Source organism: Anabrus simplex, chromosome 1 (assembly GCF_040414725.1).
Source record: "Anabrus simplex isolate iqAnaSimp1 chromosome 1, ASM4041472v1, whole genome shotgun sequence".
Classification (NCBI taxonomy): Eukaryota; Metazoa; Arthropoda; class Insecta; order Orthoptera; family Tettigoniidae; genus Anabrus; species Anabrus simplex.
In genome coordinates, this window is record NC_090265.1 from 34453291 (window position 1) to 34478385 (window position 25095).

The window sequence follows — 25095 nt, forward strand, 5'->3', positions numbered from 1 at the left end:
GTTGGATGGGTTGCCACGTGCTGTTGGTGGGGGGTAAGGGAATGGAGGAGTGGAAAGGAACTGCCACCCTACTGCACGTAAACTCCGGCTCAGGAACACCTCTGCGGAGGTTCAGACCTGCCTTCGGGCAGAATACACCCTTACCTTACCTTACCTTTTATTTTAAAAACAACTTTCAGGGAAAATAGCTTTGAAAGTTCAACACTGCGTATCTGCAGATGTGCACATGGTCTCACATAGTACGCTGTATCGCTGCCAAAATGCTGAATTTAGCGATGAAACTTAACATAAGAAAGGTATGGTCTTTCAAATAAATACAAAAAAGGAGAAAACGGAAAGTTTGACATCCTGCAGTGTACGAGCCCCTTGAGGTGTTGGATGAATGTTTCCCACTGGGCCTTAACTAACGCTAAATCTTTGTATTTTGTAGTTGAATGAATCATGGCATCCGGAACATCAAAATATCAGCATGTCACTTTTTTACAGACACATATGTTATATTCAGAGAAGAGTATAAAAATAGGTGAAAACCAACACACATTGAACCAAGTGTCTGTCCCATAAATTCTCTAAATAGTTTCTGGTAAATTTTCAAACTTTCCCAGTCAGGAAGTCAAATTTAAGCCCTGAGGTTCACGCAGCCTACACCAAAAAGGAGTACCAGGTAAAGGTGGCCAGGTGTAGAGCTAACCACTCTACCTCATAAAGTGCCGAGGTTACGTATGGTGGAAGCCTTTACCTTTCACTCCTCCAAGGACCATCATGACGTGACTTTCACTGAGAAGAGGTGGATGTAAAAGAATAGGGATTGATGAGAAGAGAGCCTGTCTACTTGAAAATGGCAGTGTATGAGGAGATTGGTCCGTCTCTGTGGTGTAGTGGTTAGTGTGATTAGTTGCCACCCCGAGAGGCCCAAGTTTGATTCCTGGCTCTACCACGAAATACAAGGGCTGGAATGGGTCCACTCAGCCTCGAGGAGGTCAGCTGAGTAGAGGGAGGTTTGATTCCCACCGTAGCCCTCCTCAAAGTGGTTTTCCATGGTTTACCACTTCTCCAGGCAAATGCTGGGATGGTACCTAAGTTAAGGACATGGCCACTTCCTTCCCTCTTCCTTATCTATCCCTTCTGATCTTCCCATACCCCACAAGGCCACTGGTCAGCATAGCAGGTGAGGCCACCCGGGCAAGGTACTGGTCCTCCCCGACTCAAAGTTTTACTCTCCAGGACACCGGCCTAGAAGCAGTAGAGGTGGGATCCCTCGCTGAGTCCGAGGGAAAAACCAACCCTGGAGGGCAAGCAGATTAAGAAAGAAGTGAGAAGATTGTCCTTGTCTTTTTGTGTTTTCATATTTTTCCTACCGTACTTTACTGGCTATAAGTACCATTATGAGGGGCCATTGACCTGGATTTTAGACCCCTTTAAACAACAAGCATCATCAATTCAGGATTGTGTTTTGCAAGCAGCCCCTTGGTCACTATATAACATTGTTTTAACCTCTTAACATAGCAATTATTTACAAAATTGTGAATCTATTTTACCTAGTTTAATTGAAAAAATGGACACACTATTGAAAAAAGTGACTAGTAACAATGGAAGTAAATTTTGCGAACTTAACAATGAAATATAAGCCGCTGAAAAGTTCCTGTTTTAAAATCCCGAGTATACTTGTGATATTTTTATGGGTTCTTCTTTTAACTTGCATGTAAAATAAATATCACAGCACTAAACAGATGGCAAGTAAGATAACATGACACTCAATACTGTACAAGAAAGACATTGTTCATATGTTTGTGGCTGTGTGAAATGCCCTAAAACAAGGATCAACACACAATGCTACATCGCACTCCTTACGGATGTACCTGGATTTCTTTTGTGCCTTCTTCCCTCTAGCATCACACACATAGAACCACCAGACTACTAAACTCAATGTCAAACTCTTCTTCACTCTCCATTTTCACCTAACAGACGAAGTACACTTAGATAGCAATAAATACGGAAAAGCTGTAAAAACGAGCTGTCCGAGTCTGTAATATTTGGCGAAATTGAAAATACTAAATGGATTAATTGTAACTAGAATAAAATGTAAATAATGAAATTGGGCACCACCTCCAAAAGATTTACAGAAATAATTAACTCTGTAGAGCATGAAGGAACTCCCTCACCGGGCGAGTTGGCCGTGCGCGTAGAGGCGCGCGGCTGTGAGCTTGCATCCGGGAGATAGTAGGTTCGAATCCCACTATCGGCAGCCCTGAAGATGGTTTTCCGTGGTTTCCCATTTTCACACCAGGCAAATGCTGGGGCTGTACCTTAATTAAGGCCACGGCCGCTTCCTTCCAACTCCTAGGCCTTTCCTATCCCATCGTCGCCATAAGACCTATCTGTGTCGGTGCGACGTAAAGCCCCTAGCAAAAAAAAAAAAAAAAAAAAAAAAAGGAACTCCCTCTCCCAAGGTGACGGTCATTAAGCTGATGAGGCTCCAAACTTGTTTTATGACCTCCTGTTACTGTTTACCCCTGAAATAAAATTTGGATAGCATGCCAGTTTTTCCTTACTCCACCGATAGAAGATTTAACACAAGTTTTACTACATGAATTTACTCCCAAAACAAAATAACACATGAAAAACACCAACAATAATCATCATGTGATGAGACCAACTCGTCTTTGCTGTTTCCAAAAAGGCAAATGTACAAACATCTACAAACCACCAGTAAATCATCTACCCGCAATTTAGATAGGCCTACAATTAGTTTCACTATGTATGTATGTATGTTTAGTCCTCAGCCCGAAGGCTGGTTGGATCCTCAACAGCTCTGCCATCAGCTGTCATAGATGGCCTAGGCATCACTGAAGAGGCGTACTAGGGAAATGAGGAGTGAGGTAGTTTCCCGTTGCTTTCCTCACCGAGCCAGAAGTTGCTATTACATATCAGTCTGCCAAGCCCACTGAAATGCATGCACCAACCGACCCTATGAGCAATATTTTCACACCATTCATAGCAGGGACTGGCTGCAGAAGGAATGACTATATACATTTTATATGACATACCTCCAGGTAAGTCCCTCTGCACTGCTTACTGCTACAGAAGAAAAATCCTTATCTTGTAAAGATAAGTAAGACGACTTTCTATACGTACGGATACACCCTTCTTTACGAAGACCATCCCTAACCTTATTTACACTCCTCTTCATTACTGTCTTGAGTCATCCCAGCTTCCAGCACAGGTTAATGTGGCCCCTCACGTTTCTCCAACTGAAGTACTGCATACTCGGTCAACAATTTCCTCTAAGAAAAATTAGCTCTGTGCACAACACCACATCCACTCCAGAATATACATGCAATATACACCACCGCACCTGCTGTACATTGAATAAAACAGAGTTTGACTAACAAATAAACACTTAGTGGTGTCATTTACAGAATGCCCACCAGAAACTTGTAAGCATCTGTAATTGTAGAGAGCTCACTCTGTAACGGATACTGAAGAACAATGGCATAGGATCACCAGTGTTGAATGCGAATAAAATCAGAATCCTTGCCGCACACGCAGACACACTTATATATAGGCTTGCTACACATGGTTATAGCATCCCGAAAAGTTTACGGGTAGCAACGCCCTCACAGGCACATCTTAACGCGTCACTCAGTCAACCCAACCTTGCTTGAAATAAAGCCCTCATATTGGCTATTGAGCGACTGATGTGACATAGAACGTCCACTCATGTACATCCACTTTGATCAATTGCAATCTTCAGCCTATACTTCCTGGCTGTACTCCGGGTTTCCAAGCCACTTTGTTGCAACACTTTCAACCGACTTCAACAGTCTTTCCCGATATAGCCACTGTTTTCGGTGTTGCACAATCTTGAGCAATCTACACTGCCATACCACGTGCAGACTCTTACACAGACAGGAATGTATACAAAATATAATGATGCACATATGCAATATTCCCGAACTACACATTCTTCTTACAATATTATGTTCTTACATCTTAATTTAGAAACTCACCTGATATTTACTACTTTGTATTTACAAATTATTTTACGAAAATTTCCTGACCTAAAATTGGGAGATAGTCGTATACAAACATTTCCTAACCTAAAATTGGGATCATACTCTTGTACAGTTACAAGTCACCGACATCCACTACGGTTGAGTCAGAGACATCTTATGGCAAAAATAGGAACCTGAAGTAATAATTTTATAAAGATCTGGCAAAAATACTGAAAAACAACAAGAAGCGAGTATATCTGGGCCTTTAAATTAGGTACCGATAAGTGTGAGACATTCCCGAGTATACTCAGGATTGGGGTATTGCAGGTCAGATCCACAGATTGTTTTAAGTTCATAATCATTGTTCATCATTGTCTTTTTGAGCTCTAGTCAGTGGATTCATTTAGGAATTTTTAATTGTCATTACTTTTTGTTCCATTTCGTACCATTAGGAGCTGATGACCTAGATTTTAGGCCCCAATAAACAACAAACATCGTCATCATCTTTTCCTAAATAATTTCAAAGAATTTGGAAATTTATTGAACCCCCCCGTTAAATTATTCCAATTCCTGATTTCTTCTCCTATAAAGAAATATTTGCCCCAATTTGTGCATGACTCTCTTGATTATTGATCCAAAAAAACTAGAATGAATATTTTTTGAGGTACAGAAAAACTTAGTAGAAAAATGTGATATTGATACTGGTAAACTTGAATGAGCTAAGCCTGACACTATCTGCACACATGGTACCCCATCCATGCTAGGCAGGAGGGTTGTCTTAATAGAGGATTATTTAACAGGGAAATAAGTTTTTATAAATCCTTATCATGCACAAAGAAACTCTCTATGTGAGAAACACGAGTTTTATCAAGTTATTGATCCTGTTTTCCATTACTCTTATACAGTTCCACCATAAATTTTCAGCCAAGATCAACTGAAGGACATTTGAAAAAATAAATTAAATAGGGTGAAGTTTTACTTCATTGTTTAGGGCATTGTATGGGTAGTTTCACATTTCTTCAAGTTATAGAAGAAAAAAAATCAGCTTTGGAGCAAATGAGTGTTAAGCCTGTGGAAAGAGAATTACTTAACACATCTGTTCCCATAACAGACCCTGGTCAGATTAGGTTTCTCACGTGTAAAATACCGTATCCAACCTTAGTCGGATTTGAATTCGCGACAACTTTTTACGTTCAAAAGTATGTTAGATGACCCAGTATATCTGTTTGCTGTTATATAGCGGGGAGATGAACATTTTACTGTAGCTTGGGGTAACTCCCCGCATTGTGTGCTGTATGATCTAAATAAACACTAGTCTGTCTCAAGGTATTTGAAGTAGTGATGGGATATTTGATTCATTTTACTAAATCGATTTATGTGACTCCGTTCATGTTACTGAATCGATACATCAATTTATGGCACAAGTTGCCGTTCCTTTTTCATCTGTGTAGTGTGTACTGATACAACAATAGCAACAGCATTCAGTGCTTATTGCTGCCATCTATCTTCATTCCATGAACTGCTTTCCTATGCATCATCCAGCTTTCTGATTCAGGTTTCTCCTGCAGCTGTCTCTTGGCATCAAGTTTTGATGTTACAAAGCCTTTCCTCCACAATGACAACTCCATTAAATAAGTATATAGAATTAGAAGAAAAAATTGGCAATCATTAATGATGTGCATTTAGTGCTATCGCCCAGGTGGCAAAATACCTATCAACTGATTGCCTAGTCTTTTCTTAAATGATTTCAAAGAACTTGGAAATTTCACTGTATTCACAGACTTTTGATTCAACATCTTTTTAGTTAAGTTATTGCGTCAGACAGCTCACTTACTCATGATCCATGTTCACCAGTGATCTTGGTGATTCGATTTTTGAAATCTTGTGCAGTGATGCGACATACAAACTGAGAGAATACAGAACGGTTCTTCCCAGTATAAAACTGATGAGTGGTCATGAGCATTACTCATAGTCATAGGGCTGGCTAGAGAGCTGAGCTGAATTAATTGTTGAATATCAACTAAGTTATAATACTAAGATTCATTAAACTAATAAATAGAATAACCTGATAGTTTACCTACTTGCTAGCCACTTTGGAATGATGTTTTGACTACCTATTTAACACTGCATATAAATCCAACTATCATTTAAACCTCCCTGTAAGAAGAGGACAGTGAATGCAAGCGGGTATTATTTTGAAATGAGCTGAGAGCAGGTGTATGATTCTATCAGTGTGCCATGGCTCTGTATGTCTCGCTGCAGCGGAAGTTCTCCCCCTTGCCAACGTCCAGTGTACCAATAATTAATCGTCCGTTTGTTTTGTCTCACTGATCTGCCACTCAGCACTGTCTGCTGCGAGTGAGCTGAATCATGTGCCGGGAGCTCACCGTTCCTGTGATTCGATTCACTCAGACACTTGAATGAAACAATACACTGCTTCGAATCATACACTCAGTAGCCAATGCTTCTCTGAAGTGTGCAGTTGGAATTCAAGTGGCACTGAGTGATGTAATGAATAGCCATGGCAAATAAACATTTTATAATCTCTCGAGCAAGTGGCCGAGTTATTGCAAGCAGGAGATTCGGGTGAAGATCTTATTCCAGAATTAGATTCCAGTGATAATGAAGATGAGAAGACAGAGACTTGTTTATTTCGCACTGACAATGGCATACCAATCGTGTCTAATGTGTCGCTAAGCTTATCGCCCCACTTTACCACAGTTCATGGCCAGTGCAGGATTAAATATTGATGTTCACAGCAGTGACGATGTGATGTGATCCGTCAGTACATTTTTGACCAATGATTTTATCACGTATGTTTGTAATCAGATAAATCTGTACACAGACCAAGTAATTAGTACCACACCTTGCCAATTCACATATTATTCAGTACTGTTGACATTGAAACCAGTTTCATTGTCAGAAATTAAATATTTTTAGGGGTTACGTTTATTACTGGTATTATCAGGAAGCCAGATATAAAAATGCACTGAACAGTTGACCCCACTTTTCAAACTCTAATTTTCTCAAAAACAATGCCTAGGAACTGGTTCAAAAGTATAATGTCATACCTTTATTTCAGTGACAACAGGCGCTACAAGAGTAGTGCAGATAGGCTCTACAAAATTATGTCTGTTTTAGAACAGCTTAGTGACCAGTTTCCTTTGGAATGCTTGCTTGGAGAGAGCGTCTTCAATTTCGTGTTTACAATCGGGGTAAGATCACGAAATATGGAATAATGGTCCACATGGTTTGTGAATATCCTAGTGGATATGTATGTGAACTGAAAGTAATATAGCTGTATATATGCTAGTGGAATCAGTCTCCATGATACAGTATTTAAACTTCTAAACCTCTACCTAGGTTTGGCATATTCCATCTACATGGAAAATTATCATAACCGTGTTCAGTTATCAAAAGAATTATGGAGCAAAACGCTGCCATATATGGGACAATCCATCAAAACATGGGTCTACCAAAAGAATTTAGGCGCTGGCTTTCTGACCCCAACTTGGCAGGTTCGATCCTGGCTCAGTCCGGTGGTATTTGAAGGTGCTCAAATACGTTAGCCTCATGTCGGTAGATTTTCTGGCACATAAAAGAACTCATGCGGGAATAAATTCCGGCACCTCAGTGTCTCCGAAAACCGTAAAAAAAATAGTAGTCAGTGGGTCGTAAAGCAAATAACATTATTATTAAAAGAATTTAAGCATCACCAACAACAGTAAATGAAGGTGAGATGACATTACGACGAGATGGGGAAGTGCTACTTGTTGTGTGGAAGGACAAGAAAACAATAAGTATGATTTCAACAATGCACCCGCTGAAATGGTTGAAACAGTCTAAATTCGGCAGAAAGAAACTAAAACTAATACCTGGCATTATACCCCTTAATTTGGAAAACCAAAGAAAGTGTTTTTTCTATCTTTTAATTTGCACTTTATTCTGCTGCTTCCAACTGTGCAAGAAACCAAATCCACAGAAAAAAATAACATATATAACATTCATGCAGACAGTCTACTAAATCTCCAAGGTCAAGAAGAGGGTTTGCTTGATTTAGCTCCCTCACCAGCTGTTTCTGATATCTCATGAGCTTCAACGTCTTCCTGTACTACCTACGCTTCTGATCATGTCCCTCCCAATTTAGGAGTAATAGTAAGTTAAAGCAGTGCATTACGAGTTACCTTCTGAGTCAGCACGTCATTTAAAAACCGCTGGACTGCACGATTAAATGCCTGCAGGGGGAGCTGGGAGTGAACGTGTTAATATAAACAGTAACTTATTGGCGGGGAAGCACATTAGTTGAATATTATTAATACAAAGCTAAAAAATCTTCATTTTCACTCATGTTCATCCAAGTCAACAACTAAGTGCCCATTAGGAAAATTTAATTTTTCCAACTGAGAATATTAAATTATTGACTGAGTAACCTGAATTTTTAAAATTCAAAATCTGCTAAACTGTTTTGTGTACTGGGCGAGTTGGTCGTGCGGTTAGAGGCACATGGCTGTGAGCTTGCATCCGGGACATAGTGGGTTCGAATCCCACTGTCGGCAGCCCTGATGATGGTTTTCCATGGTTTTCCATATTCATACCAGGCAAATGCTGGGGCTGTACCTAATTAAGGCCACGGCCACTTCCTTCCCACTCCTAGCCCCTTCCTATCCCATCGTTGCCATAAGACCTATCTGTGTCGGTGTGACGTAAAGCCATTAGCAAAAACAAAACTATTTTGTAACAACTGAGAGGGGAGCGAGCAGCTTCTGTTTGAAGGGAGATTGAGGGGATTATGACTGAAAGGAGTAGGTTAAGTGTGTGCCACTGATGTTATTCTACGAAGGAATATATAATTTCCAGTATTGTAAAGATAGATTTCTTCTTAAAACATTCTATAACACTTGATTAAGGTTGACAATACAGGCTAAATAATGAAATTAATATCATGTAATAATACTGAGGAATTTGTTCCATTTCCTAGATTTTTTAATTTTGACTCTCAAAAATGAAAGGAGGTATAAAGGATGAGTTTCCATAGCCGAGTAATGCAATATTTATACTTAAAATATCAGCTACGTTGTTGTATCAAAATACCAGAGTTTAACCAATTCAAGTCACAATAAATGGCCACATTGTTACCTGTGGAATCAGATATAAGTTTCCGCCCATAGTTTGATTGTACCTGTCACACGAAAACGTGCATAAAATAAAAACTAATGCAGATAATTCACTCAAATTTCACATTCATGCCCTCGAAGCTTGTGACTTACCCCGTTCTTTATTCCTTGAGTGTTTGCTGGCTGTGGTACAAATGTTTCATTTGAAATCATTTCAAAAAAATCAGATCAGTGTACTCTAAAAAATTGCAATTTCGGATAGTAGGCGGTGTACAAATTTTTCGTAAGCTGCTTTGAAACACCGCTGTATCCACGAAATTGATTAGTCTTTTTTCTCCAATTTCCAGTCACTACAGTTCTTTTGTGTCACTGGCCGCGCACGTTTGGAAGAACCTGGGGTGGTACTTTCCCTCTCACATTCTTCAATAATTCTGCTCACTTCAGTAACTGTTACTGTTTCTACCACTATCCTTGAACTCGGATTCATTTTCCAAAATATCAGTATTGCCATAATCGCCATCTAAAACAATGTCTACAAGCACTTTCAATCTCTCGTCGCAATTACTTTGAAACCGGTTCTACTGCATAATATATACTGAATACCAATGCAAATAAACTGTTGTTCAACAATCCCAGTGTCACACAGAAATACAGATGCATTGTTACCAACAGTACATGCCTCTAGTTACCTGCAGAGTATCTTGTTAGAAATTGTACTGCAAAGGGAATCTAATATATGAAGATAAGCGAAGCACTGCGTCATTGCAAGCTGAACTTGTCATTTGATTCATGTGCCAAAACACCGCTCGCAACCACTGCTCGTCTTGACGCCAGTGTGTCAACATAGATTTTCTCAAACTTTGACAAAATCTGTTTGATAAACTTACGGCAATAGACTTCTTGTCTTCAAGCCGTGTGTACCAGAGTGTTCTTGCCTTAGGCAGGTCTTCTGCAACCCTACTCATTTGCTGGTAGTTTCGTGATACATAACACTGTCCTTTGCCAGGCTGAGTGGCTCAGGCGGTTGCGGCGCTGGCCTTCTGACAAATTGGCAGGTTCGATCCTGACTCAGTTCGGTGGTATTTAAAGGTGCTCAAATATGTCAGCCTCATGTCGTTAGATTTACAGGTACGTAAAAAAACTCCTGCGGGACTAAATTCCGGCACCTGGACGTTTCTGAAAACCGTAAAAGTTTAGTTAGTGGGACGTAAAAGCAATATAACTATTACACTGTCCTTCACCTGGTACCTTTTCCGTCCTTTTCATTTCCTTCCATTTACTTCTTTCTAGGGCATCTGTCAACAACCTTCGCAGCCAGTGCCCAAGCTAGTTACTCTTCCTTCTTGGATAGCATCTATTAGCTTCCTGTTTATTCTCTCCAGTTCCTCATCACTACATTTTCCTTCCACCGGATGTCCCTCCCATTCTGCTACAATACCTGCTGTCATCTTTCCTCTTCCTTAGCATCCATGTCTCAGCTCCGTAAATAAAGCATTTCACCGGCCTCTTACTGAGCCCCATGTCCAAGTGTCCACAAAGGAGAATCTTTTCTGTTGAAGGCCTTGGCTATAGCAATGCGAGTCCGTACCTCCTGACTGCATCTCATATCATGTGTTATTTTGCTTCCGAGATACTTGAAAGTTGACACTTCCTCAATGTCTTCCTAACTTATCTTGATGTTTGCATTATTCGCTGTTTCACTTATCACCATGCTCTTTGTCTTGCTCTTATTAATTCTCATTCCACTTTTAGCCCATTTACACACTGTTAACAACATCGTGTTATCCGCGAATTCAGTCTTGCCTCTTTCCACCAATGCATATTCCTCCTCTTCCATCTGGATATATATATATATATATATAATATATCACCCCCTGTCGGTGGGGGATGCAGACAAGGAATACACCCATGGTATCCCCTGCCTGTTGTAAGAGGCAACTAAAAGGCGCGACCAAGGGATGATTGGATTAGAAGCATGAAACTACTTGTGATTAGTACCACCACGCGGGGAACACCAAGGATCACAATTACTTGCGCATAGTTCCACTATGTCAGGTACTAAATAGGTTTGTGATTAGTAGCATGCAGGAGCACCGTGCGGTTAGGCTTTTACGGTACCTGTGATTAGTAGCACTATATGAGCGACACCAGGGTTCTGGCTTACCTATGATTAGTACCCACTATATAAGGAACACCACAGTATAGTACGTGTCCCTGTGGTTAGTACAATTAAGTGATGAAAACCATAGGTTTGCGTTGCCTGTAAATGGTGCCGCTATGTGCGAAACACCATAGGTCTGTATTACATGTGCGAATTTCATTACCTGTGAGTAGTACCATAATGTGTGGAATACCGTGAGTCTACGCTACTCTTGATTAGTACTGCAACATGACAAATACCATGGTTCTACTTTCCTAAAGATAAGAACCATTATAAGGGGCCGATGCCTTGGATTTTGAACCCCTTTCGACTGCAAACATCGATTCTGTATTGTACTATAGAAGCAGTCTCTTGGCCAGTCATACTATTGTTTACATCAGTCTCTGTGACTGAGGCTTTGCGGGTCAGCTGCACTGATTGTTTTAACTTCATATCCATCCATTCATTCTTAGTCCTCACGCTTTGAATTCTGGTCAGTGAAGGATTTTGGATTTTTATTTTGTCATTGCATTTCATCTCATTTTGTACCATCAGGGGCCGATGACCTAGATGTTAGGCCCCTTAAAACAACAAGCATCATCATCATCATTTGGATATATTCCAATAATCTTGTCCAGGTACACATTGAGCAGTTTGGAAGAGAGAGAGCACCGTTATCTAACGTCCCTTTCAGTCTTCCTTTCCACTGTCATCTCATCTCATTCTGATCTGCTGAAAGTAAAGGCTCCTTATCAGTGTTTTCCATTGCGCTCTGTCGAAGTCCTTTTCATCCCTGCAGTGGTTGCTCACAATTCTATGACATAGAAGGTCGCGTGGCGTCTGAGTGACGCCATTTCGTTTCTGAGGCAATTATGCTATCCCAAGTTTCGAATCATCTTCATTCCGTGTCCGGTCAGCATTTCCAAAATGTAGCAACTCCGATGGCCTCCCCGAAGATTGTATAAATTACGCTATGAAAAATCAGTACAATCGGGCGCACCTTGGGCAACGTTGCAAATTAGCAGCGGTGGATTCTTCCACTAAAGGTCAACACAGAAGTAGTAATTATCCTAAAGCGTCTTTTTAAGACCACTTGTTATAGTCTCGATAAACATCGAGGGTTTTTCGCGTGCCAAAGAGACCTTATTGGCTGATTTGTGTAAGGAATGTAAATGTGACATCCTTCTAGTGCAAGAGACTCACCGGGGCTACAACAGCCATCGACCCAAAATCGCAGGCATGGAGCTTGTTCTGGAAAGGCCCCATGATAAATATGGTAGTGCCATTTTCACCAGACCAAACCTAAATATCACATCAACCTCACTGACTGAAAGGGATGACATCGAGATTCTTTCTGTATGTACGCCACACTTCAGCGTTACTTCTGTATACAAGCCTCCTAATGTTGACTTCACCTTTGAAGAACCTACTAACTTTAAGTACCAGGGCGTAAATTTCATCCTTGGAGATTACAACTGCCGAAGCACATCTTGGGGATACCCAGATTCAGATACCAGTGGAGATAAACTGGAAACCTGGCAGAGAATCATGATCTTCATCTAATTTATGATCCAAAGCTACCAGCATCCTTCAATAGTGGTCGGTGGAAGAGAGGCTACAACCCTGACAATATTTTCGTGTCATCAAAAGTTCCTGGGAGTTGTGTGAAGATGATGGGTAAGCCCATCCCATCTACCCAACATAGACCTGTAATCTGCAAAGTGAATGCCATGGTAGTGCCAGAGGAGGTACCTTTCAAGTGAAGGTTTAATTTTCATAAGGCCAATTGGGAATGATTCACCAACGAGTTTGATACAGAAGTTGCCAAGATCCCAGCACAACCTGAGATGTACGAGGCATTTGTCAAATGCGTCCAGACAGCCTCTAGAAGGACCATTCCAAGAGGTTGTAGAACAAATTATTTACCAGGAATGACTGATGACAGCAAACAGCTGATGAACCATTACAAAGATCTTTTTGAGGCTGACACATTTGCTGATGAAACTATCCAGATTGGTGAGGAATTGCTGCAAACTATCTCAGCATATCGCAAAGTTAAGTGGACCTCACTGGTAGAGAATCTGGACATGAAGTTGAACAGGAGGCGAGTCTGGAATCTCCTGAAAAACCTCAGCGGTGACCCAACAAAACCTAGAAACTTCACCACAATTACAGCAGACCAGATTGTAACCCAATTACTCATGAACGGAAAAATTAAAGGTCAGAGTACACGGGAGCAACTGGAACGAACCCCAGGAAGTGAGAACTATAATCTCAGAGAACCCTTCACCTTGAATGAACTAGAGTCTGCCATCTCCAACTTGAAATTAAATAAGGCTGCTGGCATCGATGATATCAGAGTAGAACAGATCAAGAAGTTCGGCCGGAGCACTCTGCAATGGCTGCTTACAGTGATTAATGAGTGTGTATCTAAGCTTTATATTCCCAAGCTCTGGAGGAAAGCTCGAGTGGTTGCACTACTTAAGCCTGGTAAGGAACCAAACGATCCTAAAAACTTTTGCCCAGTATCATTGTTATGTCATTGTTTCAAGATCTTCGAGCGCCTTATCCTTAACCGAATTAGTGGCATCCTCGAAGGAAAGTTAATTCCTCAACTAGCTGGTTTTCGACCTGGAAAGTCATGCTGCAGTCAAATATTGAACCTTACTCAACACATCGAGGATGGTTTTGAACAGCATAAGGTAACAGGAGTTGCCTTTGTTGACTTAACAGCTTCCTACGACACCATCAACCACAGGAAGTTGCTGAGGAAAATTTACCAGCTCATTAATGATTATCAGCTAACATCTCGTATTGGTATTCTCCTCCAGAATAGAAGATTCCACCTGACTTCTGACTTCTGCACTAGATATCTTGGCTCTCCATGGTAAGAAGAGCAGATGGTGCGTACAAAAGAACGGTTTACCTCAAGTGCTAGCCCCTGTGCTATTTAACATTTACACTAATGATCAGCCCATAACGGAACATACCAGGCTTTTCATCTATGCCGATGATACTGCAGTGGCTGCCCAAGGAAAGACATTTGAAGAGGTGGAGGGAAAGTTGACTTCTGCACTAGATATCTTGGCTCTTACTATGAAGTTTTGAATAATGATTTAATTAATTTTAGGACATTTCGAAAGGATGAATATAAATTACTGAATCTAATTTATTGATATGAGATCAACTAACGATGGATATTAGGCAATATAAATAAGAACCTAAAACTTCTCTCTGACATAACCAAGCGGCACAGCTTAATACCCGTTTTAATCGCTAGCCCAAATCTCCTTTGTGTTTGTGAGGTTATATTTTTCCTTGCAACACTTAAGTACAGTATGCCAATTGGGTCCTTTATTTGGTCGGTAGATCGAGCGTCCCTTTCCTGCTGTCGTTCCTTTGAACATGTTCAATTTTCCCGTTAAGTGCACTCGACCATAGTAGATAGCATTGTGTCATCAGAGAATAGTTCCTATCATTCTTTAGGTGTTCTAGCAAACTTCGCAACACCTTTCACACAGGGTAAATGCGTGACGATATTTTGTCACCGGGTTTGAATATTTCTTGGAGGATTAGTTTTACACCACTTAGAAACACCCCCTGTGGGTGGGGGACGCAGATGAAGAATACATGCACGGTATCCCCTGCCTGTCGTAAGAGGTGACTAAAAGGGGCCCAAGGGGCTCTCAACTTGGGAGTATGAGTTGGTGACCATGGGGCCCTTAGCTGAGTCCTGGCATTGCTTCCACTTACTTGTGCCAGGCTCCTCACTTTCATCTATCCTGTCCGATCTCCCTTGGTTAACTTTTGTTCTTTTCCGACCCTGACGGTATTAGAGTATTCGAGGCCTAAGGTGTCTTTCATTTTCACGCCCTTCATGGCCCTTGCCTTTCTTTGTCCGTTACTTCATTTTTCAAAGTGACGGATCCCTTCTTTTTTCCTTTTCTCTCTCTGTCTACCCCCTGTGGGTGGGGGACGCAGACGAATACACCCATGGTATCCCCTGCTTGTCGTAAGAGGAGACTAAAAGGGGCGACCAAGGGATGATTGCATCAGAACCATGAAACTACTTGTGATTAGTACCATCATGCGGGGAACACCATGGGTCACCTTTACTTGCGAGTAGTACCACTATATTAGGTACACCAGAGGTTTGTGATTAGTAGCAGCTGAGAGTGGTTCACTGTGGGTTTCCAGTACTCGCGATTAGTATCTGAAAAACACCACGGGTCTGGGCGTTGCCTGTGATTAGTACGCACCATATGAGGAACACCATGGGAATACCGGCGTCCGTGATTAGTACACGTAGGTGAGGAGTACCATCGGTTTTCATTGCCTATGAGTGACGCCATTATGTGAGAAACACCATACCAAGCTCGATAGCTGCAGTCGCTTAAGTGCGGCCAGTAACCAGTAATCGGGAGATAGTGGGTTCGAGCCCCACTGTCGGCAGCCCTGAAGATGGTTTTCCGTGGCTTCCCATTTTCACACCAGGCAAATGCCAGGGCTGTACCTTAATTCAGGCCACGGTCGCTTCCTTCCAATTCCTAGGCCTTTCCTGTCCCATCGTCGCCATAAGACGTGTCGCTGCGACATAAAGCAAATAGCAGGAACACCATAGGTCTGCGTTACCTGTGCGATGTATATTACTTGTGAGTAGTACCGTCATGTGTGGAATACCGTGAGTTTACGCTATTTTTGATTAGTACCCCAACATGACAAATACTACTTTACTAGCTATAAGTACCATTATGAGGGCCGTTGACCTGGATTTTGAACCCCACTGGACAACTAACATTCTTGATTCAGGATTGTGCTTTAGAAGTGGTCGCCTGGTCAGTAATACTATTTTTATGATAGTTTTTGGGTCGGATCCACTGATTGTTTTAAATTCATGGCCATCCATTCATTCTTTCATGAAATTTTTTATTTTGGTCAGTGGATGATTTTGAACTTTTATTTTGTCATTACATTTCTTACCATTAGGGGCCGATGACCTAGATGTTAGGCCCCTTTAAACAACAACATAATCATCATCATCATCATCATCATCACCACCACCACCACCACCACCACCACCACCACCACCACTTAGAAACTCTGTACTGCCATTTTCTGCTACTTCATCACTACTGTCTGTGTTTTGTTCACTGCCTATACTTCCCCTTCTAGTTTTTAGAACATCTTCCTGATCAGTATACAACTCACCTTCTTCTTCATCATCATCATCATCATCATCATCATCTTCAAGCAAACTCTGCACAATCCTTCTGTCTTCAAGGCGAACAAGGCTATATTTCTCTTTCCACTCATTTGCAGCCCTGAAAATATGAAAAATTGACTTTTTAGCAAGAAACCGTGCAATCTGAGACATTCTGAAGAATAATTGCTGCATTAACCCTTTCACTCCGGTCGACTGCTCTAGCAGTGCCTCATAGCCGGTCGACTGCTGTAGAAGTTCCGTGTCTTTCAACTATTTTCCGTTTAGCTACGATAGACCGCTGAGGAAGTTCGGCCTTGGAGGTCTACCGTGACTGACTTGGGAGTCTATAGTTATGGCTATGATGACCAGATGACTGGAGTAAATAGTTTGAAGATGAAAGCAACGTGTCCAGTATGCTACTCACTTCGCGTCTAGTTGCTCCCCTGTGCTTCTCGATTTAGCTTTCAATCACTTATAAATTTTGGAAGGCCTGATGACCGAGGAAAGATATACTGCGGAGGAAGCTCTTACCCTCATATTGGGCAGTGACTTTAAAGAAGTTGATAGTGATTTATCATCTGATTCTGGTAACGGAATGCTTCAATCACACCTACTTCAGGCATGTTTTCTACTTAAGTTACTACTTCGACATCTAAAAGGTGCCTACTTCGACAATTTGAATGAAGATAAAATTTCTGTTGTGCACGGTCAAATTCAAGTTTTATAAGACCTTTGATAAAACTTTTCATAAAGTAGGACATGTTCTGTTCCATAAAATTAATTTTATGAAATGAACCAATCAGCAAAGCTGACATCACGATGATGCTGGCGCTACGTCGGGAGAAGATTGTGAAGCTCGATTGTAAACAAACACTTTTTTCTAAAATGGCAGGTTCCGGGTGGATTAAGGAAGCTCTTAGTGTTTTCCTGGACGAATACCAGAAATATCCTTATTTGTACAAAGTTAAAACACCACTTTACTACAACAGAAATGCAAGAAGAGAGGCAGAAAACACAATCGCCAAATTCCTATATGAATGCTGGTCTTCTAACCTCAACTAAGTTTCGACCAAGGACAGCAATTCTCTACCTTCTTCTCTTCTTTTGATCCTATCCCAAGTCCAGCATTTCCTGGCATTTCTTTTCTTCCTTTTTACCATTGTACAACATATAATTGCAGCTAAAGCAGCAAGTTTTGCTTTGTTGGAGCCATACTCTCAAACACACCGTAAGTTGAACAGCTGATTCTTGGTTTAAAAGTTTACCAATAGATAGCAGCACATACACATCTTAGTTCAGAAGTGAGTTCATAGGTGGCCATCCTGGTGCTTCCACAGATTTTAATAAAATAATTTTACCGTGAATAACACAACTTGTTTTCACCAAATTTTTATAAAATTAATTGTGCAACAAATTTTACGAAACATTTTACCGTGAGCAGTAGGCATTATGATTAAAACTGAGATCACAGGAATTATTTTTATATATTTGTGCTTTTTGGGTTACATCCCCCCTCAAAAATACAACTGGCATATGGCAGTCCTCTTTCCGCCCTTCACTGAGTGTGGCCGTAGTTTCCGGTAGGCTGAGGATAGATCTGCACACTCCTAACGAGGGAAGACCACCATGTGTGTTCTTCTAGTGCCAAATTCACTGCGGCCCACATCCTCATAGATTTCTCGCTGATTTCTCTAGCCTAAGATGGAATCTCAGCCTGAAGGAAAGAGACACTCGTATTAGCCATTGACGAGAATACTGCTGCTTTTGTCATTTGCATTATGTGAGAGAGTGGATCAAACACATATAAATTTGAAGGGTTCTGTTACTTGGGAAATGTATTTTTAATTTTGTTTCAATTAATTTGTTCAGAGAGGACAGATACTAGGTTATACTTCATCTTGGAAGAAAAAGCACCCCCACCACTCCCTGGATTTTACTCTCCTGTCTTTTCATCATTGTCAGGTCTCTGTTGCATATGTCAGTCAATATGGGGCAGTAATGCACATCATATACTTCACTCCTTTACACTTCCTTCTTCCAGATAAATTTTTCACACCCACGTAAAATGGTTTCCCTGTTGTATCCTTTTAATGATCTTCATGTCCAGTCCCCTGTCAGCTTGTTTCCCAAGTACATGAAACTTATCACAATTTCAAGGTCTTGTCCCCCAATTTCCCTTCCCTTTCTCCTCTCCTCAATACTTTTGTCTTAATATTTTCTGTGCTTATTTTCCTTCCATAATTACAATTTACTCGCTCAATATATCAAGCTGACCTAGTTCTTTCTCTCCATATGCTCCCCACATCATAAATACATCACCTTCAACTTCTGACCCCATATTTTTTCTTTTATTCCTTCATTATTTTATTAATTATAATCATGAGCAACAAAGGTGAAAGCATATTTCCCTTTCTTAGTCCAGTTATATTTGGAAACTATTCTGTCCTACCTACAGGGTCCTGACAATGCTGAACAATTGTTGCACTTATTTGATAAATCATTCATTTTGCAGATGAAACAGTTCCGATAATTTTGTATTAGGGCATGAAATAATTATCTCGTAGAAATGCACCTTTTATGTACAATTTGTGATTTATTAGAAAACAAAAGCAATGTTACATATTACAATAACGCATGTTTCGCCGAAATATATTGGGCATCTTCAACCGTGTTGTCTTATTATTATATTTAAAATGGTTAACACACATTTAGCAACACACTGTAGCAACTTAACAGAAGAGTGATCACATCAAGCGGACTATTCTCCCACCATCATGGGACTCTCTTTTTAAAAATATATCTAGCCACAGAAAAAAACCTTCTCTCAAAGTCTCCTCTTCTACTCTGTCTGCATAGGGATGCATTACTGTAACACTTTCCTTACTTCTTAACTATCCCTCACAAACTACAAATGCTGTATTGCACAGTCAGTGTTGTACAAAAGTCAAGTTACAGAAGATTTTTGCTTCAAGGGAGGAAACGTTTGCTTCGAGAAATTCGTGTAACTGAATTTCGAATAATAGAGAAATAACTGCAGATGAAGAATGGGACAGACGGCCAGGAAATTGAAGTTACTTGGAGATACTGAAAATTTGAGTGATGGAGGTTCGAGATATCGAGTTTCGACTGTACAGACATGATTAACATTAGCATTTTTTAATCCAACGAAGATATAAGTTTGTGAAATGTACTTACAAATGTACTTGAGTGTTTACAAATATTAACTGTCAAAGACGATCAACGCAAAGCATTACAAAGCATTATTTTATCCAAATGTACTTTTAAGACAATAACACAAATTTCAAGTGCACCTAAGTGTTCATTTTAAGTAAGTGTGTGTATTTCTATGATAGTTCCTTCACTGTCACAAGCCATTTTATATAGTGTTTTAATCATAGCCCACAGACTAGTTAACCATTTTAATTTTAGTATTAAGAAAACATAGCAGAAGATGCCTAATATATTTAGGCGAAACCATTATGTAACATCGGTTTTGATTTCTAATAAATCACAAATTGTATTACAAAGGTGGACTTCTACAAGATAATTCATTCATGAGCTGATACTCAGTTAAGTATGGATCCCAATATGAAATTCATAACTTGCAATTTTGTATCCTGTACTTCCTTTTTAAATCTCCTGTCCTTGTTTTATAGGTAACAATGCAGGTTTCATGCACCTTGGAAGAAGAATACCTACTGGCAATGGTGGTTTGTGGGAACCCTGATGTTGTGAGGAGCCTTATCCAGCAGGGTGTCAATGTTAACTTCAATACCGATGTGGGCACCACTCCTTTGATCGTCGCTTGCGAGAGGGGGTATCCAGATTGTGTTCGCGTTTTGTTAGAAAATAAAGCTGATCCAAATGCAAAAAAGAAAAGTTCTCTTAGCGAAACTCTGTTTAACCAAAAGAATGCTGAGTATACACCGTTAATGGCCGCAGCGTTCCATCAAGAGCCAGAGTGCGTCGAGGAATTGCTTAAACATGGAGCGGACATAAATTACAGAGATCCTGAAACTGGAATATCCGCTCTCACGTGTGCATTTAAAGGTTCTTCTCCGACTGTCATAGACATTTTGTTGAAACATGGGGCTGAAGTGACTAAGCTGGAAGAAATGGCAGATATGAGTAGTGGTGCTCATTATAGTCTTATGAAGTTAATAGCTAAATGGAATAGGAAGAAAGTTAGCAAAGCTCCATCCATTCATATGCTGGCGAAGCAAGGCAATTATGAGTCCTTAAAAGCCTTACTAGACGAGGGAGCTTACGTCGATGCAAAAGACCACAACGATGAAACGGCCCTTCATGTTGCTGCCAAGAGAGGACACGCAAAGTGCATTGATCTTTTGCTTGATAGAGACGCTGAGATGTACACTAAGAACAGGAGAGGGTGGACTGCTTTGCATATTGCAGCTGAACATGGTCATAAAAACGTTCTGCAGTCGTTTATAGATAGAGGGGCAAATATCAATGTCAAAGCTAAACACGACAGCACCCCGCTTCACCTTGCTGCTCGTTACGAGAGAGTGCCGTGTTTAGTGTTGTTGCTGGATAAAGGTGCGAATGTTAACTTCGTGGACAATGCTGGCCTGACACCACTCCATTTTGCCATATCACGGGGTAACAAAACTTCTGTCAGGTTGTTGTTGGATAGAGGAGCCAATATATTTGCAGTGGCCAATCATAAAATTATGGCACTCGACCTTGCAGCAATGGGAAAATCTGACATTTTTTCTGTGTGTCTTCCTGAAGATGTGAACGAGGTTCGTCCAGGTGGTGTAACAATCTTGCATGTTGCAGCTGGGCGAAACTCGGACAATATGAAATTAGTCTTAGAAAAAGGTGCAGACGTGAATGTTAAGACAGATGGCAATGGACTCACGCCGTTACATCTAGCTGCCGCCAGAGGACGTGAGAAATCTGTGGAACTTCTCCTTGAATACAAAGCAGATGTCAATGCTATGAATTTTAATGGTGGCACACCCTTACATTACAGTGCTGGCCAAGGCAGGAGTGGGTGTATGAAAGTGCTGCTACAAAATGGAGCTGTAGTAAATAAGACCATTGATAAACAAAAAACACCTTTACATTTAGCTGTGGGTATCGGGAGCTACGAGTGTGTGCGTCTTTTAGTCGATTACGGTTGTGAAATAGATGCTCAAGATATACAAGGTATAACACCATTGCATCAGTCTCTCTTATCGGGCCATTTGAATTGTGCTGAATTGTTGATAGAAAATGGAGCAGATGTGTTCAAATCCACTCCGGATAATCCTGCTCCATTAGCTGTGGCTGCAACAAAAGGTGTGGAATATTTCAAGGCATTTCTTGGCAAAATAGATTGTGAAGATGTTGATCGACATGGAACATCTGCTTTGCACATTGCTGCTGGAATAGATGAAGAGTGTTTGAAGATGGTTTTGGAGCGGAGTAAAGATGTAAATAAATCTGATGATGAAGGATATACACCATTGCATTTAGCTGCTCGTGAAGGGTTAGTAGAGAGTTCAAAGTTGTTACTGGATTTGGGAGCAGATGTACATAAGAAATCTAACTTGGGCTGGTCTCCATTGCACTGTAGTATGTATGGTCATAGTGCTGAAATTGCAAAACTTCTGCTTCAGAAAGGAGCCGATGTCAACAGTTGTGATAATCTGCAGGCGACGCCTCTACATATTGCAGCACTTCAAGGAGATGTGGACTGCGTGCAAGTTCTCTTGGACCATGGTGCAGATGTTAATGCCTGCAATAATCAGAACATTACCGTGCTTATGAAAGCAGCTAGGAAAGGTCATTTTGGTTGTGTCAGCTTGTTATTGCAGCATGATGCTCGATTGTGGGCTTCAAACTGACCTAAAACTAAGTGATGTTTCTTACTGTTGTGTTTGTTTGTGAAGTATTTGTGCTTATTGAACTGGAGTTCTGAATCTGTATTCTGTAAAAGACATGGTACCTGTTATGAAAGTACAAGTATTCTTCAGAATGTAAATTACTTTTGTAATTTAAATTTTTAGCAAATGAGTATGATTGTGTGTTATACTTTTAACGATTTTGTACTGTCCTCAAATAAGATCTTTAGTAAATATTTTTATAGTGATAGTTGATTTTTATTACAGTGGACCTTGATATTGCTGTTAGCATTAGTAACAGGTGTATGCATGAGTTTCTGCTGGGATTTGGGGTGAAGAAAACTTGTAATATTCAAGGTTGTTTTTTTTGTTTATTCAAAGCATCGGCCGTCGACTTCTACATACTTTGCCCATCTTTCACGTAAGTTATGAATAGTATGCCAGATAAACTGCTTGTCTTTTGGGGCAAACCACCATGAACTAACTGACGTATGTGTCAAATACATGCGCTGCGTACTGTTCGTGGTGCCATCTCGTAGTGAAACCAGAAAAGACTTCTGCATACAACTGGTATGTGTCTGCCACCAAAGACCCAAACCCCAATCATGACGAATAAAAATAAGAACAAGTGTGTGGACTCCTGGGTAAAGCGCCCCCCGCCAAGTAGCGCTAGTACCAATATAAATGGTCTGTTATTGGACATTATAAATTTTCCAGCTAACTCATTCCTGGTTGCCAGAGTTTCGCCCCCGTGTGCTAGGCTGGGCTCATCAGTTGGTACCTAGCACACCTACCAAGACGCATGGCTAGTGCATACCATGGAGGCCACTGCGTAGGCTAATTGTAGCCACCGGCAGTGCCAATGCACTATGGGAGACTTTGAGAAAAAGTGTATTGGCACTGCCGGTGGCTACAATTAGCCTACGCAGTGGCCTCCATGGTATGCACTAGCCATGCGTCTTGGTAGGTGTGCTAGGTACCAACTGATGAGCCCAGCCTAGCACACGGGGGCGAAACTCTGGCAACCAGGAATGAGTTAGCTGGAAAATTTATAATGTCCAATAACGGAAGATAAACCCCCATGAACTATTTAAAGGCAATACTGTACTTATCTACTCAGTTTGTCGGTTACTGGACTTTTGAAGCTTGCATGAAGATTTGGCGGATGTTTTAGATGATAAATCTTGCCAGATTTCTTTCATTCTGAAGAAAAATCGGCACTTTAGATAATGATAAACAAGTCTGAGGATTATATCCATAACATGTTGAAGACAACAACCAGCTCCTGAAGGATCAACTGAATTTTTTTTCTATGGAATTGATGCAGTAAAAAAATAGTAAAGACTGTCACATACACTTAAAGGACGTTTTAACAACAAAATTGTGACGCCAGAGCTTGCATGGATTACTATTGCCATCTACTTGCATTTGAGATTTTATAAACGGAAGTATCTGGAGAAATTAACCTTTAACTTCAGGCATCCTTAGCAATTATTTCTTGAAGTTATATAAAATACTGAAATGATTTTTTTAACATATAGCCTACAATACTAAGAAAATTGTATCCTTGGATGACAATAGTCATCTGTACGAGCACCAGAGTGTTAATCTGGTATTCACTCTGGGCTTAAAATAGAAATGTTGAAGGATACTATTTTCTCTATTGTATTTGAAAATTGTTGTACGTATAAAAGTCCTAAAATAACCCCAGAAAGGATAACAACTGTAAAGCATAATGTAAACCTTGGGAGGAGGATGAAGTTACAATAGACTTTTATTGGTCTTATGTCACACTGACACAGTCAAGTCTGATGATGACAAAGAGATAGTACAGGCCTATGACTGGGAAAGAGGCAACTATGGCCTGATGCAGGAATGGGAAACCATCGAAAACCACCTATAGGGCTGCTGATGGTGGGGTTTGAAAGCATCATCTCCCGAATGCATGTTCACTGCTACATGACCCAAACCACACAACCATCCTGTTCGATGAAATTACAGTAGACGATGATGAGCAAATGATTCAAGATAAGGATGACCTATTCCATTCTGTTTGCCATAATTCATGCCATCACCAAGTCTAGGTTTCATTACAATGAAACATTGCAGTAGTAGTATACACTGATGGTTTTATAGTAGGTCTGCCATAAGTGCAAATTGTGCTATCAGCTCGTCAACAAGAGTGAAATTAGTTCTGCCATTGACATGAGAGACTCGGCATCATCCAACTGAAGAAATAGTGTAGATAATGAAATTGGAGTACGCCCCCCGAAAAATGTTGTGTAGACCATTTTCCCATTTTTTTTACAGTGGAGGCATAAAACATAAAATATTAATAATAATTAAGCCTTATATCAAGGAAACAGGCACTTTACAACATCACAGTTCATATTAACTCGTAATCAGCTGTCTTTTACTGACCAAGGGAGTTGGCAGTGCGGTTAGGAGCGCAATGCTGTGAGCTTGCATTTGGGAGATAGTGGGTTTGAACCCTACTATCAGCAGCCCTGAAGATTGTTTTCCGTGGTTTTCCATTTTCACACCAGGAAAATGCTGGGGCTGTACTTTAATTAAGCCCATGGCCGATTCCTTTCCAGTCCTACTCCTTTTCCATCCTTGCATCGCGGAAAACCTTCAGTGTATTAGTGCGACGTTAAACCACTAGCAAAAGAAAATTTCCATGTATTTTGTTGTTATTATGCAATATGCCTTTGCTGGCGAGACTTACTGTTTGCACTATGTCTTCTGGTATAGGCTAGAGCAATTTTGTTACTTTCATTGATCTGTCTCAGTA

The 25095-nt window shown here is 40.6% G+C and overlaps 1 protein-coding gene across 2 annotated transcripts in view; it reads left to right on the forward strand.

The window, feature by feature from the left end:
• The window catches only part of LOC136868861 (ankyrin-3), a 65218-nt gene extending 42675 nt beyond the window's left edge, over positions 1-22543 (forward strand). For both annotated transcript variants that reach the window (XM_068225419.1, XM_068225420.1), the window contains one exon: positions 20109-22543. In XM_068225419.1, the coding sequence (XP_068081520.1) occupies positions 20115-22304 (2190 nt within the window). In that variant the 5' untranslated portion in view covers positions 20109-20114 and the 3' untranslated portion in view covers positions 22305-22543. The remainder of the gene's footprint in view (positions 1-20108) is intronic.
• Positions 22544-25095: the final 2552 nt, after the last annotated feature.